Source organism: Cryptomeria japonica, chromosome 1, assembly GCF_030272615.1.
Source record: "Cryptomeria japonica chromosome 1, Sugi_1.0, whole genome shotgun sequence".
Lineage (NCBI taxonomy): Eukaryota > Viridiplantae > Streptophyta > Pinopsida > Cupressales > Cupressaceae > Cryptomeria > Cryptomeria japonica.
Window position 1 is genome coordinate 81,235,757 of NC_081405.1, and position 27,370 is coordinate 81,263,126.

Sequence of the window (27,370 nt, forward strand, 5' to 3'; positions counted from 1 at the left end):
CCATGTGTTATGTGTATGATTTTTTGGTAATGTTTTTTTTTGTGGTTTAAATAATTTCTCTGTTATCTTCTAGAGGCTTATAATTTATATTTGCAAGTATATTAGATTTCCATATTATAGTGGTTGCCTTCATTTCTAATGATGAGAGGATTTAAGAATTATCATAGGTTAGGGTTTTTTTGATCAAATCTAATTATGGAGGATAAGTCCTCTCACATGTGTGAGGACACATGCAAAATAGATCTACAACACATCTATCCTCTCGCACATGTGGGGATACATAAGAAAGAGTGGATGAGGACAAGTATTTCACATGTGTGAGCACACCTTTGGAAGATAAAAAATGTGACACATGTCTTGTCACACGTGTGTGAGGACACACTGGGGAGGTAAAAGGTGATAGTGTCTCCTTAAGGACACATGGGAAATGGTAGAGGAAGATATGTGACATCTCACATGTGTGAGAATCACTTTGGCTAAACAAAAAATGAGGATTTTGTAGGAATACTAAATGGTGAAGATTTTGATGTAGCTTTTAGGATGATCAAGATCTGGATATGCTAAATTAAATTTATCATACTTGGGCATGTGTATAGGATTAAATTAGTTAATTAATTAAAATTAATTAATCAATATAATATTGATGGAAAAGGGGAAATTAAATACAATACTTTGTATTTATTTATTTTTTTGGGATTGGAGAATAAAGGTAAGAGAGAGGATACATTAGGAAGAGAAAAGGTAATTAGTGTCTCCTCAATAAAAGATGAGAAAGAGTGGAGGAAGACATGTGGATTCCCACGTGTGAATCACACAAGCTAAATAGAGGACAAGTGTTTTCTAGGGATACTAAATATTTATGTAGCTTTTAGGATGATCGAGGTTAGGATATTATTAATTAAATTAATCATACTTAGGCATGTGTATGAGTTTAGTTTAGTTAATTAATTATAATTAATTAATGAATATTATTGAGATGGGAAATGAGGATGTTAAATAAATATGTTGTATTTATTTAATTTTGTGGGATAAAAGAACAAAGTTATGATTTAATTGATTAAATAATTTATTTAATTGAGGTTAGGAATAGAGACAAATTCATTAAATAAGTAAAAAATATTTATTTAATTAATAGTTGAAATGGGATAATGTTTGATGCAGTTGCAGATGGACAAATTTAGGTGTCTACATATATTATAATGCTTTAGTTTTTTCTTTTCAAAGGACGAGCCTCAATAGAAATCTTCATTAGTTGATCTAGAAAAATACATATGTTGCGTTCTTCTCTTTTATTTTGGGCTCACTTAAATTCAATTATTTGCTATGTAGTGACAATTATACAAGTGCCCATGTTTTTCGCTCAAAGTTGATACATATCTTAAACCTTGCTTGATTGCATCCACACTCATTCCTTAGAATTGGTTTTTATCCTTACTTATCCATTTCTCATTCAACTTTATATTTTCAATTTAAATTTATGCTTTTATATTTTCAATTTAAATTTATGCTTTTATATTTCTAATTTAAAATTTGGGACTAACCTAGTTCTTCTTATCGCCATTACACATTAACTCAAAATGTGAAATGGTTTGCTTTTACCTTTAGAGTTGTACTAAGGACTAAACCTAATTCAAATAAAAAACATCAAATCACCCAATACTTAGCTATCTAACATGCATTTGAAACATTTATTTTCATATTCATAACATCTCGTACAACATTACTTGCTTGTATCAACCTTGAGAACATTCTCTCTACATGTTCGCCTATTTATATCGACATCCTAAAGATTTAAACAAAGCAAAATTAATAATTGCCTAGCAATCTCCCCAAAAATGTTCCTAAACACCACTGGTTAGATAACTCTGATCACAAAGATCAAGATGAATTAAAAGCAAATAGTAGAGTTTAACATATATCAAATCCATACATCAAAATTCAAATTCAAGTGTTTAAATTGTATAACCATAAAAAAAACTTAAAATGATACAAGTCCATTTTTTCATACAATAACAAATCAAATATAAATACTTTATTTGATTTAATGGCAAAGTCCATGTTGTAGGCACTTAACTGATGGTAAGTTCAAATCTTCTACAATAAAAGAAAAATATAAATACTTTATACTGCATTTCACATTAATCAAATTCAACTACTATTTATTTTTTAACATTTATTATGTCAAAGGCGTGACGTGTTTGCGACACTTAAATGCAAGATTTTATTATTATTATTTTTAATTTAATTTAATTTAATTTCTCCTCCTATGGCACTTAATTAACTATTTTTAAATTATTTAATGCCAATTATATCTTCACTTCCACCTCTCAACTACCTTTCAACTACCACTCAATTTAATTAGTTAATCAATTTATCTATCTCCTTCATGCAATCACCTTAACTTCGTAATTATCCCAATCTAATATTATTAATTATGGAGAATTCCGTAAACAAAAATTCAATTTTGAAACAATTTAATATGCAAATGATAGGTAAATGCATGAAATATGCCATCTTTTGGTTTTCCTCACCACTTGTCTCCAACTATATGAAAGTTACATTCAAATGATAGTGGAAGTGTGCCATAATATTTAAAAGGGAACAATCAATCATGAGATTCCCTTCTACTATAAGATATCTCTCCACATAATTTACCTATATTTTTTAAATATAGATATACTAGTAATTACAATATAATAATATAACAAATTTTTAAGTAGAATATGATATTTTTTAACTTATGTTCCTCTAAAGATAACTATACTAATTGAAATACATTACTTAATTAATTATAACTGATTATTTCTTTACCCCAATATTTTATTTAAACGAATTTTATTCTCTTTTTCACCTATAATTTAAGTATTTTATAAAGTATTATATTAATATATGTCCTCTTGACATCTCCATCGTTTTCATCGTATACAAAGATTTGATTTTTAAGCCAGGTTTCGGCAGCCAATAAATTATTTCGGTTATTCGGAAAATCGAAACAGCAGATCATATAACAGTGCAAAAAAGAGAGTTTTGAAAATAGAAATTATAAATATATAAATATAAATAATACATTATTCTGTATGTTTATATAAAAGTCCAATTCCAATTCGGATTGAATTTAAATCGATGGATAATAATAATCAACACAGCAACCAGTCAAATTACATGGAATTGTTGGTAGAATGCGAATTAACGACAGTATCAAGCATCATCAAAGCCACGCAAGGATTATCCACAGGTATCTGTTTACACAAGCAAACACCCATTTCATAATTAATTTGAATTCTACCGCACTCCATTCTTGTCAGAAATTCAAGAAATATTTTAAAAATTTTACTTACAAAGTGGCCTGCTCCCAAAACCCAAAAGAAATACAGATTCTTGTAAGATTTTAAGTATCCTTTCGTTACAGTTCCGTTGCAGTAAAGTGGTGTTCGCGTTGTAGAGTTGAACCCATCTAGCCCTCTCCACCTGAAACAATTTCTTTTTAGTTTTCATGATTGTTTGAGTATGTCTATAACAGTTATAATTTTTTTTGTGGGTATGTCAATGATATGGTTTTGAAAGGAATACCCAGCTAAAGCAATGAGTTTTTTAAGTTTTCCACTCACTTTAATTGTTGAACCCATGCTTCTGTTCCAATGGTTGCACAGATCAAGTCCACCTGCAAGATTATTTCATTGGGGATCACCATAGATCAAAGCTGTAGCTAATACTACTGTTTATGGGAGTATTTTTAGATGGGGCAGTTTTACCTGGCCATTGTAAATTGTGACCTTTTCACCCCGAGATAATAGCTCATCCACCTGCAGTTATCAGTAAGGAATTATCCACATCAGTTCAATGTTTGGCATTGAGATTATAGGCCCTAAAAGTCTGTGCTGAGAAAATGTCCGTTAAGTTGTAGGTAACATTTTGCCTTGGTGATTAGCTTTAGAGTTACCAGAAAACCCTATTTAATGGTTTTAGTGCCCAGTTTAAGGGTTTTACCACTTAGCCCTAGGGTTCCTGTGTTCTCTAGGGGCGCTTGACCAGTTAGGGAAGGTGGGTGTGGTGAACTACTATTTCTGCTGCTTTTTGTAGGTCAATATGAGTCCACAGATTGGCTCGTTATAATGCTCTGAATGTATGGATTCCATAATTCCTGCACATGAGATGAATTGATTCATGCCTAAGATTGCAATGCACTGCCTTTTGGTTTGAAGCTATTACTATGCACAGTTGCTAAACATGTGGACATTCTATAATTCCTACACCGGAGAATGATTGAACCATGCCTAAAACTGTAATGCAATCCCCTGCACACTAAAGCTATTCAGATGCACAAATGTTCTGCATGCATACATTCTGTAATTCTTGCACGAGAGAGTGAATTGAATCATGCCTAAGATTGCAATGTGATACCCTGTGATCTGAAGCTATTAAGTCGCATTATAAATAGATGGGTCAAGGACGATGCTGTGGTTTCTGCCTGCAGTACTCAGTAGTTCAATTTCCAAGGAGTAATATCTTTCCATAAATTACAAAATATTCCTTCCAGATGTATGCTGTGAAAAATTTGGATCGCAAGCCACCAACGGAAGTTTTGTGAGACGGCTTATCATGTATTTTCGAAGTAAATTATAAGTGGCCTATGCTGGCTTTGATATTGGGTTCCGTTAAACAAGAAGCTTACCACATCCACTGCACTCTTCATGAAGTCATTCGCTAATGCTTGAAAGACCGCATTTGATTGCTCACCCCACCTGCAAGATAAAAGTAACATCAATGTCATTTGTAGTGTAACACTATGGTAACATTGTGGAAACAAAGATAATGTATTTCTAAAGAAAAATTTAATCCATTGGAGCTATATAATTCTATTAAATAAGTGAGGAAACGCAGGAATGGAATTTATGAAGAGGAATTGCACAAGCCCTTGGGGAAAAAGGTATTGGTAAAGCTGTTCTCTATGTTCATAACAGGTTCAGTCTGTTTGTCACTGGATCAACGAACCTACTATCACATAGACTGTTTCCAATCTGGACTAATTAGGGTGTCCATGTTATTAGGAAGGTATATGTGTAAGGTGTGCTATGAACCCAAGCAATGTCCTGAAAACATTGAATTTTGCAGGCTGGTGAGTTTAGCATTATTTTACAGGTGCATCTCTGATACAGAATAATCCTTATGAATGAGAAAGATGCTTGCCGGTTCAAAAGAAACATTATTCATGCAGGAGAAAACTCAGGAAGACAAATGATCAGAACAACTTGAAACTCATAAAAACATGAACCTAAAATAATATAATATATTCACAGTATCAAGACACAAATTCATACATTAAAAATCAATTGTTTACACATCAGTGTTCATGTGGACAGGTGAAGTGTAAATGAGCAAATACAGTTCATCAGATGGAGTTGGACAACATCAGTGATCAAATATTCACTTATTATAGCCTGTAAGTGATGGTTCTAGTCTTATAGATAGAACTATCTGTTACTAAGGTGAAAATGATTTTCTAAACATGATTCAAGTTTTCCAATTTCAGAAAAGCATTGGTTCTTGGACGTGTGAAACTGTTATTAAATAGAAATTAATTTTAAATGATTAAAATTTAAAACAACAGAAAACAGCAAGACAAGCAAAAGAGATGAAACATTAGGCAGAGGTCTGACTTAACAATAACTTGTCAATTTCTTAGTCAATGAAGAGTTATTTGACTATAGCTGATTCCTTATATTTCTAGTTTGCACTCTGCAGGTTTAAGAGGTTGCTTTCCTTCAAACTATATGTTTTTCAGGAATGGCATGGAGAGAGTTTGCTACAAAATGAGTTGAAATGAACCTGCAAGCTTATATCATATCCAAGATTGTAGCTAATCAGTTGTGTTGCCATGATGACTGAACCCCAAGTTATGAGACCTGGCAAGAGAAATGTGCGTTGAGAAACTTGATATCCATGAATTTTATAAATGTCAAGAATGTAATTCAAGAATTCTTTTTAGGAAACCAATAAACAGGAATATGGCTGATGAAGGAGAACTAGAATAGACTGTTACTTATTAAGCAATCACAGGAAAATATTCAACAAGCAATTCTTAAGTCATGGGTATGTGCTTAAGTATTTTTAAAGCATCAAACATTAAGTGTTGTTCAAACAAGGCATTACAGCTGTGCAATCTTATCGAGGATACATATACATTTTTGAAGAGTCAAATCTGGCACTATATTAGGAAGTCAATTTCATTTATAATATTGAAATAATTTATACAGCTGTTTGAAGATGACCATAACAAGAGCTATAAGTGAGATCAATAATGATTGGAAAACAGAAAACTTAGAACATGAAGGAATGGACATTACTGAAAATGCAAGGTTTCCATATTGAAGAATTTAAAACACTGCTTCACATCATTAAGATTCTCTTGCTAGACTTTGTAATGCACCTTTCTTTTAGGATTCCATGTCCCACTTGCTTACAAAACAGCCAAAGAAAAATGCAAGCAATATTCAAAGTGAAATGGCCTTACACAATGTTTGATGGAATGATCTGGAGTTTTTTGCGAATTCCTCCATTCATGAATGTGGATAAGTCAAAGTTTTTTCCACTTTGCCCTATGTTCTGCTTGGATGTCAAATATTTTACATATCGCTGAGGACTTCTTCTAGCCATACTTTGCAGTGTAGTTGTTATAGAAAGAGGATCAGCACTTGAATCAAGTAGAAAATTGTAGAAGTCCTGCAGGAGACGAGAATTTGTAATCACATGTAATTCTTAACAGAGAAATGTAATGATAAAAAACAAAGCTATATAACATTTAGCTTTAGGTGCAATTCAAGTGGTAGTTTTATTTGGTACATAGGGAAAGCAAATCCACCGGCACTGCAGTATCTTAGCAATCAAATGTTCTAAGTTTGCATTCTTATGGTCTCAAGAGTACACATACCACACTGTTACTAGCTGAATCAATAACACTCTCCAATTCTGACCAAGAACTTGTAGCGTCTAGATATTTTCCTTTACGAATTTGTTCCTTTATTTTCAAAGCAATGCTGTGGCACAAAAGAACTAGCTAATGTCAAGAAAGTAGAGAAGGATGGGAGCTTTGCATGTTCCTAGGTCAATTCATGAAAAACAGTTGCATTTCCAGCTAATGTGTTTTCAACTTGCTGGGACCATTTCTGTTTTCTAAAACAGGAGAGAAAAGTTTGTGCGCTAAGAGCACATTGTATTGAGCTGCACCTGTTGACATTTTCGGCATCAGCCAGCTCCAAACGTGACACATCTTTAAGCAAAGGTCCCCATGAAAGCTAGTAATCAATAAATATTTATTAGATGAGTTGTTAGCCGAACTGGAAGTGAATAATAATTTCAACCAATAGAGCTTTATTAGGTGTGATCATATCTGAAATGAAAGTGAATAATAATATCATTTATTAGACTGACTGTAAACACTAAGCTTACCACATAATCCACAGGGGAAATCCAGCTGTCACCCAATAATACACCTAAGAAGCAATATGAAATTGGAAATGAGTATGCTGTGCAGAATTCACTAATTCAATGATACAAACTTATGTGGTTACCAGTGATTTAAGATTTCTGATCTACTCAACTTGCTTCCTAATGGTAACTTTATCAAACTGACAATATCTTGTTTAACAAATCATGAAATTTAATAGATTGGAGAGCTGAAATTATTGAGAAAAAAGGCCTTTCTCCATATCTCTAGATATTAGTTGCAAGAGGAGATGCTTCTTTCTGACAGCTTTAATCACAGCCTATTCAGATATGTATAAATACTTGTACCTCCAAGTTTAGCTTTTATATCTCCAGCCTCAATTGCCTTGCTTAAAGCTAGGCCTACCATACTTGTAGGTTTTCCTCCATATGATTCTCCCACAATGAATATAGGGCTCTCCTGCAGAGTGCTATTCTTAAAGAACTCTTTCAAAAAGGTTAACAGGTCAGCTGCCACTTGTGCATCGGTTTTAGATAGCAGTGTTTTGTTTTCTACATAGCTAAAGCCTGTAGAAAAGCCACAAACTTATCAATTATCAAAAGGACCATAGCCTTGCATTATTTGAACATTATTGCCAGTAAGCATGGGTTAGCAAGGTCTTTGAAACACTTATAACAAAGAAATGCAAAATTGTTTTCAATGAAAGAGAAAGTTTACAATACCTGTACCAACAGGGCTATCCTGGCAAACATTCAATTGAAATTTGATGGTGATTGCATCACAAGTCAGGAGTTACAAGAATGAGTAACAAGTAGTACAAATATATTATGTCCTGATAATTTTTGTAAGAAAATTTAATTGACGAAGCATTTGAACGCATATAGAAGACTCAACTTAACAGGAAAGAAATATGAAAGCTCCTCTCTACAGGAAGAACAAATATTCATTTTACACCTCTCAGCGTCACAACATAAATGTCGAACTCACAATGTAAGCTTATTAAATAATAGGAGCCATTACCACAAACAATAGATCAGCTTTTTGCAGCCATGTTGTGTTTCTGGGCTGCAATTGAGTGTCCAAAGGACCAACTTCTTGAAAATTGCCTATTCCAGTCCCTGAAGCTCCCTGCAAAATATTTGAAATCTTATGAATGTTGTGATTTCACGTCAGACACATAGGATCAGAGGGCTCTGGTTTTTAAGTATTAGTAACATGTATAGAACTTGCAGCCATAAAAAAACAAGTAGATTGCAATAAAAATATGAAGCACTAATGTGAGGAAGAACTTTCATGCACCCACCGGACCTCCCTGCAGCCACATAATAATAGGCCAATCGGCTCCTGCTCTCTGAGGACTGATGTAGTGCCACCAGAATATGTGGGCCTCTGTTGTACATGATGACATCAGTATTCAAACTTTTTATCAAAGCTTTTCTGAATAAGCCTCTGAAGCTTTTTACCCACAAATTTATTGAACAAGTCAGTCCACTAAAAGCAATCATCAGAAAGCTTGTAAAAATAAAGTAAAATCAGCCTTACTTGGTCTGACTTCAACATAACCCCACTCTTCAGATCCATCAGGGGTTCCTGCCCTTAAATTCCCTTTACATTCAACACTGCTAATTCCCATACACAATAGAAGACTCAATATAAATACCAGCACACCGGAGAGAGACATGGCTGAATCTTGCTCAAGGTGATTCCCAATCAATTTTCTACACAATCAATATAAGAAAAAGGTCAAAATTTTCATTTAAATAATTTTTTGGGACAATTAAATACAAGTTATTGATATGAACACTTATAATGGGATTATACCAGGCCTACCCAGACTTCATCAATTGACCCCTGAATTATAATTTCTCAAGATGACTGCTACTCATCAGGGTGACTGAACTTAGAAAACAATTCAAGTTCAGAGTAGTAAATTCTCAGTGCGAGTCTTTCAGAGAATGGAAAAAGCTACTTTCCTTCAGAAATAAAGCAGAGTTGGTGTATGTTTTTAGGAGGCTTCAGTGTGCACTTATGACTGGAGACAAACACACAGGGAAAAAAGGCTCGATGGGCTTACATATATAGTAAATGGGTATGTGAAACAGTATGGAGTCGATTGAAAGGATATTTGTCCTGTGCACTCTAGTGACGTCGTAATGGTGCTCGGCAAGGGAAAACGAGGGGGAAGGTAGGTACAGAACACTGGATTTTGCACGTCTTTCTAATGGATTGATTGATGAACAAGCAAACCCATATAAGGATCCCAATGACAAGACTGGTATTTTAATTCTGTCGATTACGTGGGTAAAAAGGACAGTTCCTAGCGTGTAGGAAAGCCTTTCCCTCTACTCACATTTAATTTTATGCTTTCAACACTCACAAGTTTGGTTGGATAATCAGTCATTTGTGTGGTCTTTTTTCCCTTGTTCTTCCTGTAATTGAACTGGGTAGAAATGCAAATGATTGCAGAACACCTGTGTGTTTGAATGACTCTGTACTGCTTGATTAAAGGAGTGAAGGGAAAGAGAGTGTCACCGTTTTAAAGCAGATATTAAAGGTGGTAATTAATAAAAACGTTAATGCTGTTAGAACACACAAACACACGTTTTCTATACTGGCCTTACCTTTAACAGTAAGCATGATTTGGGGAAAGTCAGTTTCTGTCATTTTCTCAGATTTTTCTTGGCCTTTTATTTCAGGGATATGTGATACAGGCATTTCTCAGCGGTTATAGCTAGGAATAGATAAAATATCCACCAAGTTAATATTTTCTGTTTGCAGTAAGTATCTCAACTTACCATCTCACTAAATTTAGTTGTATAGGAAGTTCAGTTTAACCTAATCAGTTAAATCTAACGCTGTTTTGATTGAATTCGATTTTCAACAAATTCTTAAAATTAATTTTATAATTAATATAAATAAAATAATATTTAAACCTTAACACATAATTAATTTGTTTGGTTATATGGACTGATAAATTTAATGTCCTATTTTAGTAAATCCAGTTAAATTAACTTATTTTACACTATCAAATTGGATTTTATAATCAAATTTGACTCTTGATTTATTATGATATTGTTATTAGAATTTAGTTGTATGGTTTTTGAGTCAAACTCATTGATCAATGTTTCATAAATAGTGGTTCACAATAACTCATCTCTCATGAGAATGAATGGCTCATCTCTGCACTCATTGTATCTAAGAGTCAATGAGTTCGACTCAAAAACTTCTAGCTGAATCATGATAGCAATATCATAATTTGACTACTTGTGAAAAAATCTCCTACTTACCTTAATTTATTGTTAATTTTAATTGTATGAGAATAAATAGTTTAAATTTAATACAATTCTTGTTAAGTTTAACTTTCAAAATATATTTTTTTGCTAGGTAATTTTTTCCTATGGGACCATGCTCATATATTAAAATATTACAATGTTAAAGACAACTCCATTGATGGAAAACTTGCTTACAAAACCAAGGGGAAGGAAATAAAAAACACCATTTGACAATGCATAGAGATAAGCATATATACATCGTAATTATTAAAACTTAAACAACCCCTTGTTAAACCTACAACCTTTGGACTAGTCCCATTGTGATTGTTAGAGGAGATGTCATTAATTGCAAAGGTCAAGTCAATCCTTGTAGACACCACCACTCTCATAGTAAAGTCAGAAAGACTAAACTCCACTTTGTCTAGTGGTTCCCATGCAATGTCAAAATTGATAATGGAGTTGGTTTTGAATATTTTGGGGGTGATCACAAATTTGTGCATATGAGGAAGTTTCATTTGCTACAATTGAGTGAAGCAAGTAGCTTTAAGATAAGAGAAGTTGATTTCTTTAGTAGGATGACATTTGATAGAGCTAAACAATTATGGTAGTTTGCACATGGCTAGGTTCTTGGGTGTTCATGCAAGGTCAAGCTTGTAAATAATGTTGTGAGTATGCTCACAATCATACCTTTGTTTCATTCATGCTTCTATGTCTTTGGTTGCAAGATATGTTTTTATATTTTGTGTTGTCATATTTTGTAAAATATTATTCCTATGCGTATAATTATTGGGATAGCAATGTATATGCATTAGAGTATTTCATATTAATGACTTTATCACAAATATAAAGGCGAGTACAATAAATGCCTTGTATTTTTTTATGAAATGTGAAGGATAGTTAGAAGGTTTTAGTGTTCAACTATTGGTCTGTTCGTGTTGGATATAAAAGTAAAAAATAATAAAGATTTATGGTTACTAATAGGTATTTGGTCCATTTAGATTGCATATAAGTTATATTTTACATAAAAATATGATATTCTACCAACAAAAAATGATATTTTTTTGTTAGTCACGCCTCCAAACCTTAGTTGTAAATAGATAAATATCCATTTTACATTTCTAAAAAAAATGGAAGTCTTATGATATTTTATGTAATAACAACTACATGTCGACAAAGCTAGCCCACATGACTACTGATCCCTCTCCCCTATATTTAAAATATGTTGGAAAAATGAATTATAAAACTATCATGTAGATGACCTTGATGATTATGAAAAAAATTACAGTGAAAGTAATAAAAAAGAGCTCCATTTATATTAAATTTTCTTGAATTCAAATCTATATAATATGCAAATCATCTCTAGTATTTTCAAATTCACTTTTTATTGTACACCATACTTCCTTATTTATATTGATTTTTTCCATTATATTTGAAAATGTATTGGTAAATTCATCAATATAAAACTTCCAATATCACGACTCTCATAGGGAAAGAACTATTTAAGCTCCCTTTACATATCATTCTTGTGATACAAGATTTTTGTTATAATACATAATTGTTCTAGAGCTCTCCAACAATATATAAAAGAACTAAAATTATGTTGCTATTGAATTGACTATACCACTATTGGTGCAACTATTTCATTCATCCAAAACACAACTCGTTAAGTATTTTAATTTTATGACTATTAAAAGTAAAGCACCTCTAAATTTTTCATAATACTAAATATATTTAAAATTAAATTAAGCTAACCTCCTTAGTGCGATAGCTCTTGTTCACTAATAAGATAATATTTATTTATGGTAAGGACTAAGGAGTGCATTGTGGTGTTGAGGCTCTATGGCCCTTCTTTCTTTGGCAAGAAAGTCATCTTTGTTATATGGACTTCCAACCTTAATACTGGTGAAGATAATGGCAGCTCATGGTATATATGCTTTAAAGCAACACAAGATACTTGATGTTTATGATGTGATCTTAAAGGCTAGACACTGACATTTATTAATATTTATGTTGAAGTTTTTTATGAGTATTTATCAAATACATAAATTATCATATTTATCTTTAAAATAATATAAATAAAGTACGTCAAAAGATATCATATTTTTTTTAATTAAAAATCATTATATTGTAATTAATATTAAATCATTATTATATTATGATATTATAATTAATATTAAATTATTATTAAGATATAATTATATTATAATGTTTTAATATAAATTTTTTTCTTAGTAAAAAGGCCTAAGCCATATTTTATTAATAAAAAGTGTTACAATCTCCGTTCAGTGAGGGCGTCGGTAGGAAAGAGTGGAGAGGAGAAAACCTCCGGCCTTGCCCGGAACCATAGGTCCAGTCAGACTAATAATATTTAATTTACATATAAAATTTTACAGGTTCTGCATTTTGGCTTATCAAAAAGCCCTTCATAGGTAGCATCTTTGATTTACATGAGATAGTGTATTTCTACCAAACTTTCCAAGTTCACTGTTGCCATATTTGCCATCTTCTACTTATCCTGCAAAAATAGATTTTCAAAACATTCTTCTGCAAAACCACTTTGTTAACTGTTAGTGCCAAGAGAAGAATAAAAGCCAATATTATTTTTGTCTTTTCACCCCTATTGTCATTATAGACTAGGTTTCTTTCATATTAAATCAACATCAGAAATTGTTGGCTATACTATGAAAGATTACCCAATCTACAATAATATTAGAAATGTAAACACTGGCCAGCAAAGGATTGATATTAACACAACCTATCTAGGCTGTACTTTAGACTCTTACTGTGGTATTCAAGATTTATATCTGTTTAAGTATACATGCTGAAGTAAACCAATATGCCAGACCTTTAGAGTACTCCCTTTTACTGTATTTTAGTTTATGCCTACTTCATAAAACATCCTCATTCTAAACTTCACTTAATTAGTATAACTATATGTTTTAATATTATCATCCAGTGGGTATCTTGCCCTTCGCTATGTATGCTATATCAAAGGAAATAAACAGTTCACTATGTATCATGTTCTAACTACAGATCCTATATCTTATGTATAAAATCCGTTATAGTATTAATCAAACAAAACTAAGTAGTCGAAGCTTAATCTTTTTCCTTGTCATTTGCAGCTTCCATGCCAGAGGCCTGTGATTCGGTGGGGTTATCAGCCTGGAACGGGGTCCATCCCTCTTCTACCATATAACTTACCCATCGTTCCCCTTTTGGTTCTTTTACCACTCCAAGCCATTGCTTAAGGAATGCAATGCTTCTTGCAATCTTTGTTTGTCTTTGACGATAGAGTTTCTGATCCTTATTGCTTAGAATAGGCTTTTTGAACTCTACATTGAGCACCTCATCCTTATCTATAGCTTCGGCAACTTTGGAGTAATCTTCCGGGTAAGGTATTTGGAGATTATCATCCACACATTTTATTGCCATTTTCAGGTTGCCCAAGTATTCTTCTTTGAAAATCAACTTGCATAATGTGACTGTGACTGCTTTTCCTTCTCCCATTGTGAGTAGTATTGCTACAAACCCTGATGGGATGCTGCTGTTAACTCGTTTCCTGTGTTCTGAGAGTATAATCTCATCACCCAGAATCCTTGTGGTCGCATGTATGACCAAATTGTCTTCCGATTTCAGGATCACAGACCATCGTTTGTTAGAGATCTCTCCGATGAAGGACATTTCACGCTTCTCAGGGCAGAGAATGTTTTAATATAATTTTATTATTATATTATTATATTTTTATTGAACTCTTTAGACAAACAAAAAAGCTTTTAGTACCAAATTATTATTATTATATTTTTATATATTTATTAAATTCTTGACAAAAGCAAAAATCTATTAAGAATACATTATTATTATTATATTATCATATCATTATATTTTTGTTTTATGTTTGCTTTTATCCTTATCCTTAAGAAAAAAGTTATTTAGTCATCATGTCCTATAGCTAAGAGTAAATGTCGTGTACACAAAAAAAACTAAAAACAATTTAATTATTGAAGTGAGAGGATGATAACCAACAAGGATATCAAATTTAATGCTTCTAGTTTTTATTGACAAAGATTTTTGCATCAATTATTGAATGTAATACGTCTTCAACGTAATAATATTTTCATGAAAATTTATCATAGTATTGGAATACATGCTAGCATCGTTTTTTTCATCTTATCCATTATGAGCTATTATTTTAATGTTTGGATCAAGATTTGTTCAAGGAGTAATGTTGGTATTATTTTTTTAAGTGTTTCTTATTGTTGTGATCTTAAATTTTATTTTTATTTTCTTTCACCAACACAAGATTGTTTAGACTAATTATACCAACAATATGTGCCATGGGTCCTAGTCAATAAAATAGGTAAATACATTAAATTTAAGTTTTTGTATGGATTTGTTTTAAATTAAGAGCACTCAAATTAAACAAGTGCCACGTAGTGGCGAGCTCTTGCCTTCATAGTATTGTAATAAAAATATTTGTTGTAATTCTTAATTATAGTTTTAAATTATTGTTATTTTAAAATTATATTATTTTAATTCTATGTTTGTAATATTAATTATAACTCACTTCAATAAAATAATATTAATAACTATAATATAACATAAACATTATAGTGAAGATATAATTTTTTCTTAAGAATATAATCTTAATTTAATTAAAAAAATTATATAATTATAATTATAATAATAAATTTAATCTTAAGAGCTTGCTAATGGGCCTAATTGGGACAATCCAATCTCCTTAGAGAGTAGAAAAGTGAAATGGGAATGTCTGGACAAAGGTTGGGTTAAGGTGAATTTTGATGGGGCATCAAAGGGTAATTTGGGACCTTCAGGTACAACTTTCGTGGCAAGAGATTCCATGAGAATATTATTGCAATAGGAGCTGAAAAAATTGAAGGGCAAAACAAACAATCCTGCAAAAGCACAAGTGGTGTTCGAAGAAGTCTTATTGGAAAAAAAACTTGAAGTGGAAAGAATACATTTAGAGGGAGATTTGATGGTGATAGTGAATGCTCTATCGCAAGGAAGGGTGCTTGTGTGGAATATAGACAAGTTTATTAAATCTACATGGAAGGTGCTAAATTTGTTTCAAGCTTTCAAAATTTCACATGTGTATCATTTAGGGAATGAAGTGGCAGACACCCTATCCAAGTGGGTGGTGTCATTTAATGAAAACATTACTGTGGATTATTGGGAAAGGTATGATGATTTAGGATGGAGCAAAATCTTGAAAGTACGCAACCACCGTGAAGGATGCCATCATTTTGGAGAGTGGATCAAAGGTGGATGTGATAGCTAAGGCGGGGGGCATTAAAGTTGAGAATTCATTCTAGAGATAAATGACTTTGAATGGAATTCACATTATCATTTATGGCATAGAGTTTTCTAGAAGAGACCAGAGAGAGAATAGTTAGTGTGGCTAGGAGAATGGAGTCAAACTTCATAATGCTTACAGTGAAGCAACAACATACATTTTTGGGCCCAATTTTAGAGAAAAAGTTGAAGGGAATCTTCATATTTCATGATTCCAAGTTTCTACAAATTTTGGATGCCATTTTCAAAGAGGAATTTATGAAAAATGAACATCAGTATTGTGTGAATGTTGATATCATTACGATGAACTCTTAGTCTAGAGATTGGAATTAGGAACCAAAGAGGATGTGGAGTGGATAGTGAAGAAATGCTTTGATGAAGAATGGATACATTGGTTAGCACAAATACTGGCCTTGGCAATTATGGGAAAAGGAATCAAGGGTGATGAAGGTGACTGGAGAGATGTGGGTGCCAAAGAGGATGGTCTTCGACCCTTTACAATATAGAGTGTGAAGGGCTCAAGGGAAGAATGACAAATAGAGGTGAAGTTGGGGTTGGAGTCGCTCCTAGACTACCTGAATGAGCGAGAGATGTTTGCTCAAGTAGAGGTTGAAGCAAAGAAGCGAGGTGGCCAGGAGCCAACCTTTGAACCCAAGAATTGAACTGATACAATGGTCTTGTGCATGAAATGCATAAGGTAGAAAAAAAAGGATTTCTCTGGGTTGAAGGGTAGTTTTGGATGTTTCCTCTTTGTTTTGTGTTTTAATTTTTTGCTTCTCAAAAAGTATCAGGGTGCTTAGCTAGTGAAATTTGTCTAGTAACAAGGCATTTTGTAATTATATAGATGATCATAGTAGGGTTGTTTAAAGCCCATTTATTATAGAAGGATAGAAAATGTTGGGGCTGGTGAATATTTTGTAAACAATATAGATGGGGAAAGGGTTAGTGGTAGATTCTTGGGGAGAAGGCCATTTCAAAATATACAACTTTCATGTTTTGTACTTATTATATTAGATTAATAAAAATATATAATATTTTCATGGATAAAAAAATTAATGTTAAACTTAATTAAAATTATTACTTTAAGATTATATATATTTTTAATTATACTTATGTGATATTAATTATAACTGATCTTAATAAAATAACTAGCAATTGCACCTTACTATGTAATGGGTATGCCGAAGAAGTGTGGAAGGTCAATTAGGGAAAAAATTGGCCAAATTTAGAAAATAATGTTGCTTGTGCAACAAAGGTAACAATGGAGAAGTGATGGTTTCAAATCCACTTTGCATCCTCTTACAAGGTTCTAATTATAACCATAACAAAACTTTTCAATTAGGAAGATAATCAAGTTCCATAACCAATTGGTTCATGTTATGTTTGCAATCAGGTGAGAGCGGGAGAGAGGTAGAGGTGGGGGAAACAAGAGAGAAAGAGAGAGAGAGGTAAAGAGATAAATATAGAGATATAGATAGATATGGAGATGAGATGAATATGAAGATGGAGATAGGGGAGAGAGAGAGATGGAGGAAAAAAGAGAGAGAAGAGATAGGATTAGATAGACGTGGAAGCTCAGAAAATAAGAGAGAGAGAGAGAGAGAGAGAGAGAGAGAGAGAGAGAGAGAGAGAGAGAGAGAGAGAGAGAGAGAGAGAGAGAGAGAGAGAGAGAGAGAGAGAGAGAGAGAGAGAGAGAGAGAGAGAGAGAGAGAGAGAGATGGATGGATGGATGGAGAGAGAAGAAGAAATATGGAAAGATGGATATAAAGAGAAAAATATATATGAATGTAGAGGTTTAAAATGAGGGATAGGGAGAGAGATGGATATATAGAGAGATACATGTATGTAGATAGAGGGGGGAGAGAAACATAGAGGTAGAGAGGAAGATGATAAAATAGATAGAGAGATAAAGAGATGTAGAGTGAGAGATAAAGATATAAGATAGGGGGTAAAGAGGTCTATAGAGGAATATGGAGAGATAAAGAGATATATAGATGGTGAGATAGATTGATAAAGATAGAGAGATATAAGGAGACATAGAGAGATACAAAGATTGATATATAGATATATAGAGAACTAGAGATAGACAAATAGATATGAAGGGAGAGGGAGAGAAATATGGGGAGATAGAGGAAGAGATATACATATGTTGGAAGAGGAGTGAGAGATAGATATATACAAGAAGAGAAAGGGAGAGAGAGAGAGTGATAAAAATATAGATAGTGGGATACATAGGGAATGAGTGAGAGAGAGAGAGAGAGAGAGAGAGAGAGAGAGAGAGAGAGAGAGAGAGAGAGAGAGAGAGAGAGAGAGAGAGAGAGAGAGAGAGAGAGGAGAAACAAGGAGTGTGTGTTTATGAGTTAGAGAGATAAAGAGAGAATGAGTAGAGAGATATATAAATATAAAAATTCAAAGATAATTATTCTACAATAAATTAAAAATTAATAAGACAAATGTATAATTTAAATTAATTCTATTATCTTTTAAAATTATTATTTGTAACTTGATAAGACAAAAATAATTAAATTTAAATTTTAGCTTAATGTAAATTAAAGCTTTAAAGAAGAAGAAGATGATTAGAATAATTGAATAAAAAATAAGATAGAATATCCTAATAAAAGAAGATTAAATTAAAATATATTCCTATCAAAAGAAGATAGAAATAAAAGATAGATTTCTTATTCAAAAAATAAGTATTCTACAATAATTAAAATTTTAATAAGACAAATAACTGTAAATTAAATGAATTCTAATAATTATGAATTATCATTTGTAATTTCTTTAAAAAACATAAATAATTAAAAGAAAATTTTTACTTAATGAAAAATTAATCATTTAAAAATGTAGAAAAATAGCCAATTCTTTAAAAAAAATAAAAATTGTCTTTTCCATTTTTGAAACTTTAAAAAAATATGGAATATTCAAATAAAAGAAGATATCATTAAAAGATATTATTATTAAATTAAAAAAATAGTAGATTTTTCTTTTGTACACATTCTCTTTCTAATTAATCGTATTAAAATATGTTTTTTTAGTTTTTTATCATTTCTTTTTAAATTAATATTAATGTAAACATACGATTGAGATCAATTCAACATCCTTCTAGTCAATTTTGAACCATTGATTTCAATAAGTTGAAAACTTCATATAGGGTATGCCTTCGACATAACTATGAATAATCATAACATTATATAATATAAATGATAGAGTGAAAATATGTATTTTTTTATGACTAAAATAAAATATTTAAATTTATGATTAAATGTTATAAAATTATATTATATATCTTAAAATGATTAAAAATAAAACTATGATTTTTAAAATATATTAAAAAATAGAACAATTTTTTAAAAAATACAAAATTATAATTATAAAAGATATTATTTTTATAATAAAAAAATCACTTTATTTACAAGATTATCAATAAAAAATAAAATAGACATTTATTTTTTAAATATAAAAAAATCTTTAAAAAACCTATAAAATCTATCATTCGTATAAATTTTCTCTTATAACATCAATTTTTTTATCCAATCATAATGTAGATAAATAATTCTAGTTTAAAAATATAAATTTCAACTTTATAAAAATGAAGTTTATTTTGAAAACAAAAATAATAATCACTTTTGATTGGTCAAAATAATCGATTAATTAGGCTTAAGTGAATGTAATAGTATTAGCTATGGCAAGTACTAATAATTCAATTTTGTAAAAAATGAATTTGATACAAGAATAATTAGGAACATCCTCCCTTAACTAACCTTGTTATAATATGCTAATAAAACCAAGTTAGTGTTGATCTACTCGTTGCAAAATTAGCTAGCACCCTCTTATGCAAGGAACTTGTCTTGATAATTAAGATATTATCATTTCAATTATTTTTCATCTAGTTTTGTGTGTATTTTAAGGAAATGTTTTTACTATGCTTGACATGTCTATTTAAAATTGACACCATGATCTCTTAAATATGTCTTTTTTAAGTACATTATGAACTCGCAGCTCATAGGTCTCAATTACTTTCTCACATCCTAAATATTGGAAAATATAATATTTAAATGAGCTAGATGGAATGGAACAATATTTTTGTAAGATATGGAATAAACTAGATTAACTTAGCATCAAACATGGGGATATGTTGAAGTTTTATAGGGGGAGAGACAACCTCTAAAATAAAAATAATTACCTCAAAAAAATGACAGCCTCCAAAATAAAAATGATTGTAGCTTGAAATTTTTATATGGTTATTTATTGGTTAATTTTTATATGGTTATTTTTTATATAGTACTTTTTTATTGGACTTGATCAACCCAATAACCTTGTATATATGCATAAGAATACAATTCTTGAATTGTTTTTCATTATTTCTTACTTGTAAATTATTGGCATTATGTTGAAAATATTTGTGTCCAAGTTAGCTATTATAAAAACCCTATTGATAACAATAAACTAGTTTACATTGTATCCTTGTTGGATTCAAAAATTCTCTAGAGTTTTCTTTGAGTGACTATGTGAAATGATATATAGTTTATTTAAGGGTAATTGTGTGCTTGTTTCCATTTGATTGCTAGAAAAAAGGATACTCGTGTAGTCCAAAATGCATGATTATTATCCTAGGATGTTTTTGAGTGTTAACAATAGGTGACTTCATAGAACATGTTATGCATATCATTCACTAATTATCTTCTATGTAATAATATGATAATATTTATATTAAAATTTTATTAAAGAAGAATACAATATTTTATTTTGCAGTAAGAGTTTACATGAATGAATAAATTGCAAAAGTTACAGGATGGAATATTTAATATATAAATTTGCATTAGCTCCTTGTAAAGTCATGATTTGCTTGATATAATTTTTATTTGTTAGAAAAGTATTTCTATTTGATCTAATTATGAATAAAATAATTGATACTTAAGATTTAGAATTTATGAAATAAAATATAGGTGAAATTGAAGTGATGTATTTACTAATATTCTAATTATTTTTGGTGAGTTATGATGTAGATTCAACTTAAGATACCAAGGAAAACAACTAAATTAAAGGGGGAGAAACACTTGATGTTAAAAGGAATTTGAAATATTATATATATAATTTTAGTGTTAATCTAATCGAATTATGGAGATGTATTATTCAATTAACTGTGTAATTTATTTATTTTAGGACTAGTATAAATTGTTTTTTATTAATAAAGTAGTGAGAACAAGGGCACTAACCCTTTATATAGCATAACTATTAAATACCATAGTGCAGAAATAACACTATAACAACATTAACAATAACTAACAACAAAAAGAGACCAAGTATTTAGAAATCAGAAACAACAGTAGAAAACACAAAAAAACAAACTACAGGGGTGCCTTGCACACCCTAGTGGCATCCATGGCATTGTTGCATTCATTGGACATGAACTTGTAAAGTTCCCTAGCCTCCTGCTTATCCTCCTCTGTGTCCATAGTATGTTCCCTCAGTAGAGAGAGGGTGAGTGTTGAGCTATGTAACACCTACAAATGAAATTTGTTAAGGCCCGCCATTTGGGCATCCCAGGCCTCCATCTTTCTCTTGAGTCGGTTGACATCGTCCATGATATCCTGCAATTGAAGCACGGGGCCCAAGTTCTCAATCCTTTGCGTGATGTCCAACACATCCGTGCGTAGCTTTTCCATTTGTTGCAGAGTAGGGACACCCTGAGGGTTCACAACACCCATGTCATCCGTAGTCTTTTCCATCTCCTTGGGCACATCTCCAACAAGGGAGCTATCAATATCATTAACTAGGCCCATCAGGGGGAGAGATTGCATCACCTGTTCCGCCATCTTTAGATCTAGGTCCAAGTTACCAGAGTCCAGGGCTTTCTTATCATAAATTTCCTCGCCCATGATACCCTTAGTGCCCATGTTCATAGGGGTCGTATCCTGTAATGCCCCGCCAGGAAACCCCTAAGGGTTTAAGTTAAAAACACTCAATAGAGTGTAAATATATATATATTTTTAAATAATAATTAAGAGCGTTAATGAAAAGTTACAACATTAAGATAGTTTGGAGCTATCTAAAACTAGATAACACAGCGGAAGGCTAAACGATCCTAAGGAGTTTCTCAACGCGATTACATAACCTTATACCTAGCTCAACTTGCGTCAATTGATCCAATAAACTGGATGACTTAATTACGAGATAATGCTTAAGACTTGATTATACATATGTTCAATGATTTGACATCTTATAATAATCTTATAATAGTTAGGAAGCGTTCATTTACTTTGGGTTTTAAGATAACCACCCACATTTGATGTTCTTCTTAAATATTAAAAGTATGGTTAATAAGATGAGATACATTCATTAAGGATTAAACTACAATTAATAGAGTGAGGTCCCTTCATTTGATTTCATGCATAGCCAACTAATGAGTTGTAGTTCTTTTATGAAAGATAAAATGTGAGTAGCCATAGAATTCATTGAAGTCTTAATAAAGATAATAGATGGCTAAATTCATTAAGGTGACAATGTATTAGGACCACATGAGTTCATCCTTTGAATTAAAATATAGTTAGCAAGATGATATTCATCATTACAAGATTAAAATATGAGTTCATAGTGACGTTCTTACATTAGGATCAAAATACAATTATCTTATTGCATATCAGTCTTTTTGGTTATATGAAGTTAATATGAAAAGGTACATTTACTAAGATTTAGATATAAACAACTATACAATTACTTCCCATTTTAGTTCAATTTTAGCAATCATAAGGAATTCTTTTTATAAGGGTTATAATATGGATATCTAGTTGAGTTCACCCAATTATCGAATTAAACTGGTAAGGATTATTTGTTAAGATTAAAACATAAATAACTAAACAAATTTGTCCAATGTAGTGAAGCATAATTTAACATGGCGTTACTCATTTACTAAGGTAAAAAGGTAAATATCTATATGAGGTTCATCCTTTAAATTTCAACTTAGAATTTTAAAACATTAATTCAAACTTTGTATTCCCATTCACATTCGATCAATTTACATGGTTAATAACAAGTTAATCCAATGATGTAACCCAACAAGATTCTATTCACTAATACTACTTTAAATTCACATTTTCAAAATACTTTTCCATAATCTCATTTACAATCTTTCATGAACCTAATTACTACATTTGTCAAGATGAATAATTTGATGCACTTGATTTAAATTCATTAAATTCACACCATGCACTTATACAAGAGATCCACCATACATGATAACTTAAAGCATGAAACAAAGGAAGCTAAAACATCGCATAACACAGATATGATCTCGGAGTTCACCCCTAAAGGGCTACATCTCCGGGTCTGCTCAACTGCAAGACCCCTCTGGCATTTAATATAGTTAGGAATAAATAATTAATACGTCTTTTACATTTTTGCCACTTAGGCGAACACAACCAATATACAAATGGCCACTTGACCCACAAATCCTAATTGATTTCCACATAGAGGCAGAACCAACTGAGCATACTAAAGAGGAAATATAAGGTTCATTGCCCAACAGTACTCTATTTAGAGGCCTAAGACTTAACCGGTGCCCCATTTTCCACAACAACAGGTTCCAAAACTAATACATCAAGGATTGCCATCACTTTAGCAAAGCAAATACATAACTTAAACTTACAAACTTTCCAATTCGATACGTTACCAAACTTCCATCCATTCTTCTAGCATATCAAGGAAGTAATAACAAAATATACGAGGATAATTTAGATTCATATTTTCATACTCTCCTATACTTTAGTTTTCATATCTAAAATTTTCCGAAAGATCTTAATTATTCAAATCGAAAGACAATTCTTATTTCAAGAAAAAAAAAAAACAACATCTTATTAAAATATTTTTCATAGCGTTAACAATAGTGTTATATTCCAACGGTCATCAAATAAAGACAATAGTTGATCTCTCTTCCAAGGATTACCTTTCCTATTACAAGAAGTTCCATATTTAAATGATTGTTAACATAAATTTAATAATCCAAGATCAATAAATTTTAATTAATCTACCATAAAGAAAGAAAATATGCAATCTCCATTATTTAATATATATATATATATATATATATAGCAACTAAAATCTATATTATCAAAACAAAATAGTTTTTTTTTTCTACAAATTTATTTCATCTCTTTTATACTTTCCATAACATTTGTTTCTTTCATTTTATACTTGTCAATACCATATATATATATTTTTTATCAACAAAAAAAAACATATATATAAAAAAATAGAATTAAAACAAACTTTGTGTTTCTTTTTTTTTAAAACCCTAATCCTTAACGGAGGACCCTGCGACCCATAATGTGGACGCAGGTTCTGCGGCCCACACTGTGGACGCAGGCCCTACGGCCCACACTGTGGACGCAGCCTGCGGCCCACACTGTGGTCGCAGTCCCTGCGGCCCACACTGTGGTCACAGCCTGTGGCCCACAATGTGGTCGCAGTCCTTGCGACCCACATTGTGGTCGCAGCCTGCGGCCCACAATGTGGTCGCGGGGAGGCTGCAAAATACGGCGGCACCGCATGGAAGAAATGGGGGAGGGGGCGGTGGCGCGAGCCGAGCTTCGGCTCCTCCGCCCGCCAAACCCTAGCCCCAAACACATACAATTTTTTTTTTGTTTATTATTATTATTATTTTTTAATAGTTTTCAGGCATATACAATTGGGTAATAATAAAAAAATACATAGCCAATCCCTAAATACACGTCCCACAGTCTTATAGACAAGGATTTTAAGCATATTCCAACAACTTCTCCTATTTTGAAAGGAAAACACAGTCCATTTAATTTCCAGCTTGCTCATAATAAACAACCAACTGGGAGACCATTTTTTTTTGACATAAACATGAACAAAACAATCCAAAACAAAACATAAAACCCCAATCCAAAACAATGTTTGCATTCCATTTTCCACACAAGATCCAACAAATAAACAAGAGGGTGGGTTGGAATCCTACTTCCAAACGCATTTCGGGAAGAGATTTTGACGAAGAGCTCCACCTGCAACTCCAAGCAAATTCCCCATTTTTTCCAAAAAACCTAGCTCCCAAGAAAAGAACCCCCAAAACATTTTAAAACTAGGTTAAATGAGAAACCCTATTTTTGCCCTAATTTTAAATTTCGAATTTAGGCATTTATTATTTAAAATAAAATAAATGAAAATGAAAATGGAAGTTATTCATTTCCATTATTTATTACATCTTATTCGCTTTCCTTATGAAAATTAAAATGCTTCTATTTCTTATTGAGTTTTAAATTTTAATTTCTCAATATAAATTTTAGGCCTACTTCAAATTTCGAAACTATTGACCGGGTAAGGTGTTTTGATTAATTTAATTTTCTAAAAATCAATCTTTTTATACTATATCAACTATACAAGTAAAAGGGAAATAATTTCTTTTGAAGTAATAAAATTTACCCTTTCTCTTCCAACATGCGAAAATGATTAGTTTATTTCTATTTCTCAAATGACTTTAAACCTTTCCTTTCTAAAACGCATAGCTCATTAAATTCGTTATTATTAAATTTAACTATTAAATTGACTCGCTATAACATAATAAAGCGACCTTTTTAAATGAATGACTAATCTAATGCAAGAGTCTTATTTATTCTAATTCTCAACTACAAATGCGTAAATGAGCACACTAATCCAAGTTAAATACCTTAAGATTGCTACATTAATAATTAAAGCAATCTCTTTTTTAAATTAACGATTATTCATATAAAAGAAACTTCCTATTTTAAATTTCCAAAATACTAGTGCGTACTTCTACTCATTAAATTGAATTGAATATTTGGGATAACAAACTCCACTTACCCCGCGCTAGGCATGCAAATCGAGGAAGTCCACCAAATCACCTGACACGCAACCCAACGAAAAGAAAGCCCCACGAACCACACATGCGATGCTCACCTGACCATGGCTAAGACAAGACAAGAGTTTTATAACCACCAAATCCGAATTCTAAGGATGAAGGAGGCATACTCAACCTTGCAAATCCCAAAGGAGATGAACCTCGCCCTAGGTGGTGTTGTACCTGCAATCTCCTGCACCCATGAATTCATGCAAGCATACATATACATATACATATTCAATGAAGGCGTTAGCTCAAGATTTATCACCAGGGTTAGGAGACAATTACATATACACAAGAATCGATGCAAATGCACAATAATAGGTGTGCACGATTATTTATATTATCTAAACTACATCTCGCATGACGGTTAACCTACCATTCAAGAAAGCACATAGGAAGTCAATCAAGGTCAAACGGGTTTTTACAAGTCCGACTAGGGTATGGGCATTACATTCTCCCCCCTAGGCTCCGACTTACTCCTGGAAGTCGCAAAGCTAAACGGAAGTCCTGCAACGCTTATTAGCCCTTAAGCTCAATTAACAATTATCAATTTGCACAACCAACTATTTTGCCATCATCTTAGAACATTAATCATAATTCCTCTACGAGTGTCATCATCCATTACGAAAATGCTTCTAACATCATTCACATCTTCAAATATTCTATAATTTACACCCAATCATAGTAACGATACGAGACTTTTTCCCTTTTTAATTATGCCAAATTTAGGCAATTTAAAATATATAGACACAGTTATCATACTCATCTATCAAACATGACAAGAAAATATGCTCTCAAGGTCAATTTCTTTCACCAATTCATCTCTTTCGCAAAACTAAATCATATAGAGCTAGCTTCAAATATCAATTTCTACAACCAAGTTAACTTTCAACAAATAAGAGCAACGTAAGAACTCAATTGTTTACACTTTTCAGACACACAAGAACCTTTCCAATGACTATGCCCCATAACATAGTGACAAGTTAACACCATTTAATCCATGATTACACATAATATCCATCCACAAGACTAGTTTGCACAACACAAAAGGCCACATGTGAGCATGTCTAATGCTCGGTCAAAGGTAACATATGTGATCCACATCTCTATGCCTGCTCTCAGAATAAATACATGATCAACAATTGTCCAACATCTCACTCGAGGGCTTGATGGTGCTAGGGTACACCATAGCGGTGGTACCTTCCATACAAGTCCCTCGTGAATATCCCTTGTTGTGTAAGGTGTTTAGCCTCCAAGAGATAGTCACCACTCATAGGTAGGTAGTGGATCCTATCTGTTTCACAGCCTCACATACCTCCATCCTCAAGGTTCCCTGCGTCTACTTCCTCGTATACACTCATCCAAGTCCGTCTCCTACGTTCTTGGAGAGGAATTCACATTGCAACACAAGACCAGCATACGAAAACAACAAGGATAAACCGGTTTAGCCACCAAAGTGCAAAA

At 32.0% G+C, this 27,370-nt stretch overlaps 1 protein-coding gene across 5 annotated transcripts; it reads right to left on the reverse strand.

The window, feature by feature from the left end:
- Positions 1–3,027: 3,027 nt before the first annotated feature.
- On the reverse strand, positions 3,028–10,193 carry LOC131041950 (serine carboxypeptidase-like 51). 5 transcript variants are annotated; one of them, XM_057975228.2, is made up of 15 exons: positions 10,066–10,193; positions 8,987–9,162; positions 8,748–8,833; positions 8,465–8,572; positions 8,167–8,185; positions 7,792–8,010; positions 7,447–7,490; positions 7,225–7,292; positions 6,929–7,034; positions 6,512–6,720; positions 4,673–4,742; positions 3,753–3,803; positions 3,609–3,661; positions 3,339–3,468; positions 3,028–3,239 (listed from the first exon to the last, which is right to left on the reverse strand). In XM_057975228.2, exons 2-15 carry the CDS (start codon positions 9,123–9,125, stop codon positions 3,159–3,161), a joined length of 1,383 nt encoding a protein of 460 aa, XP_057831211.1. In that variant the 5' UTR covers positions 9,126–9,162; positions 10,066–10,193; the 3' UTR covers positions 3,028–3,158. The 5 variants fall into 5 exon arrangements, with proteins under 5 accessions (XP_057831211.1, XP_057831212.1, XP_057831210.1 ...); XM_057975229.2 differs by lacking the exon at positions 10,066–10,193 and adding an exon at positions 9,795–9,991; XM_057975227.2 differs by lacking the exon at positions 10,066–10,193 and adding an exon at positions 9,822–9,990.
- Between the last annotated feature and the right edge of the window lie 17,177 nt (positions 10,194–27,370).

What these genes read in the sequence shown, in the direction of transcription:
- LOC131041950 (XM_057975225.2), bottom strand. An exon ending in TGAAGAGTGCAGTGGATGTG is followed by an intron (nt 3,804 to 4,672) that starts GTAAGCTTCTTG and finishes TGATAACTGCAG; the next exon opens with GTGGATGAGCTATTATCTCG. An exon ending in TCACAATTTACAATGGCCAG is followed by an intron (nt 3,662 to 3,752) that starts GTAAAACTGCCC and finishes ATAATCTTGCAG; the next exon opens with GTGGACTTGATCTGTGCAAC.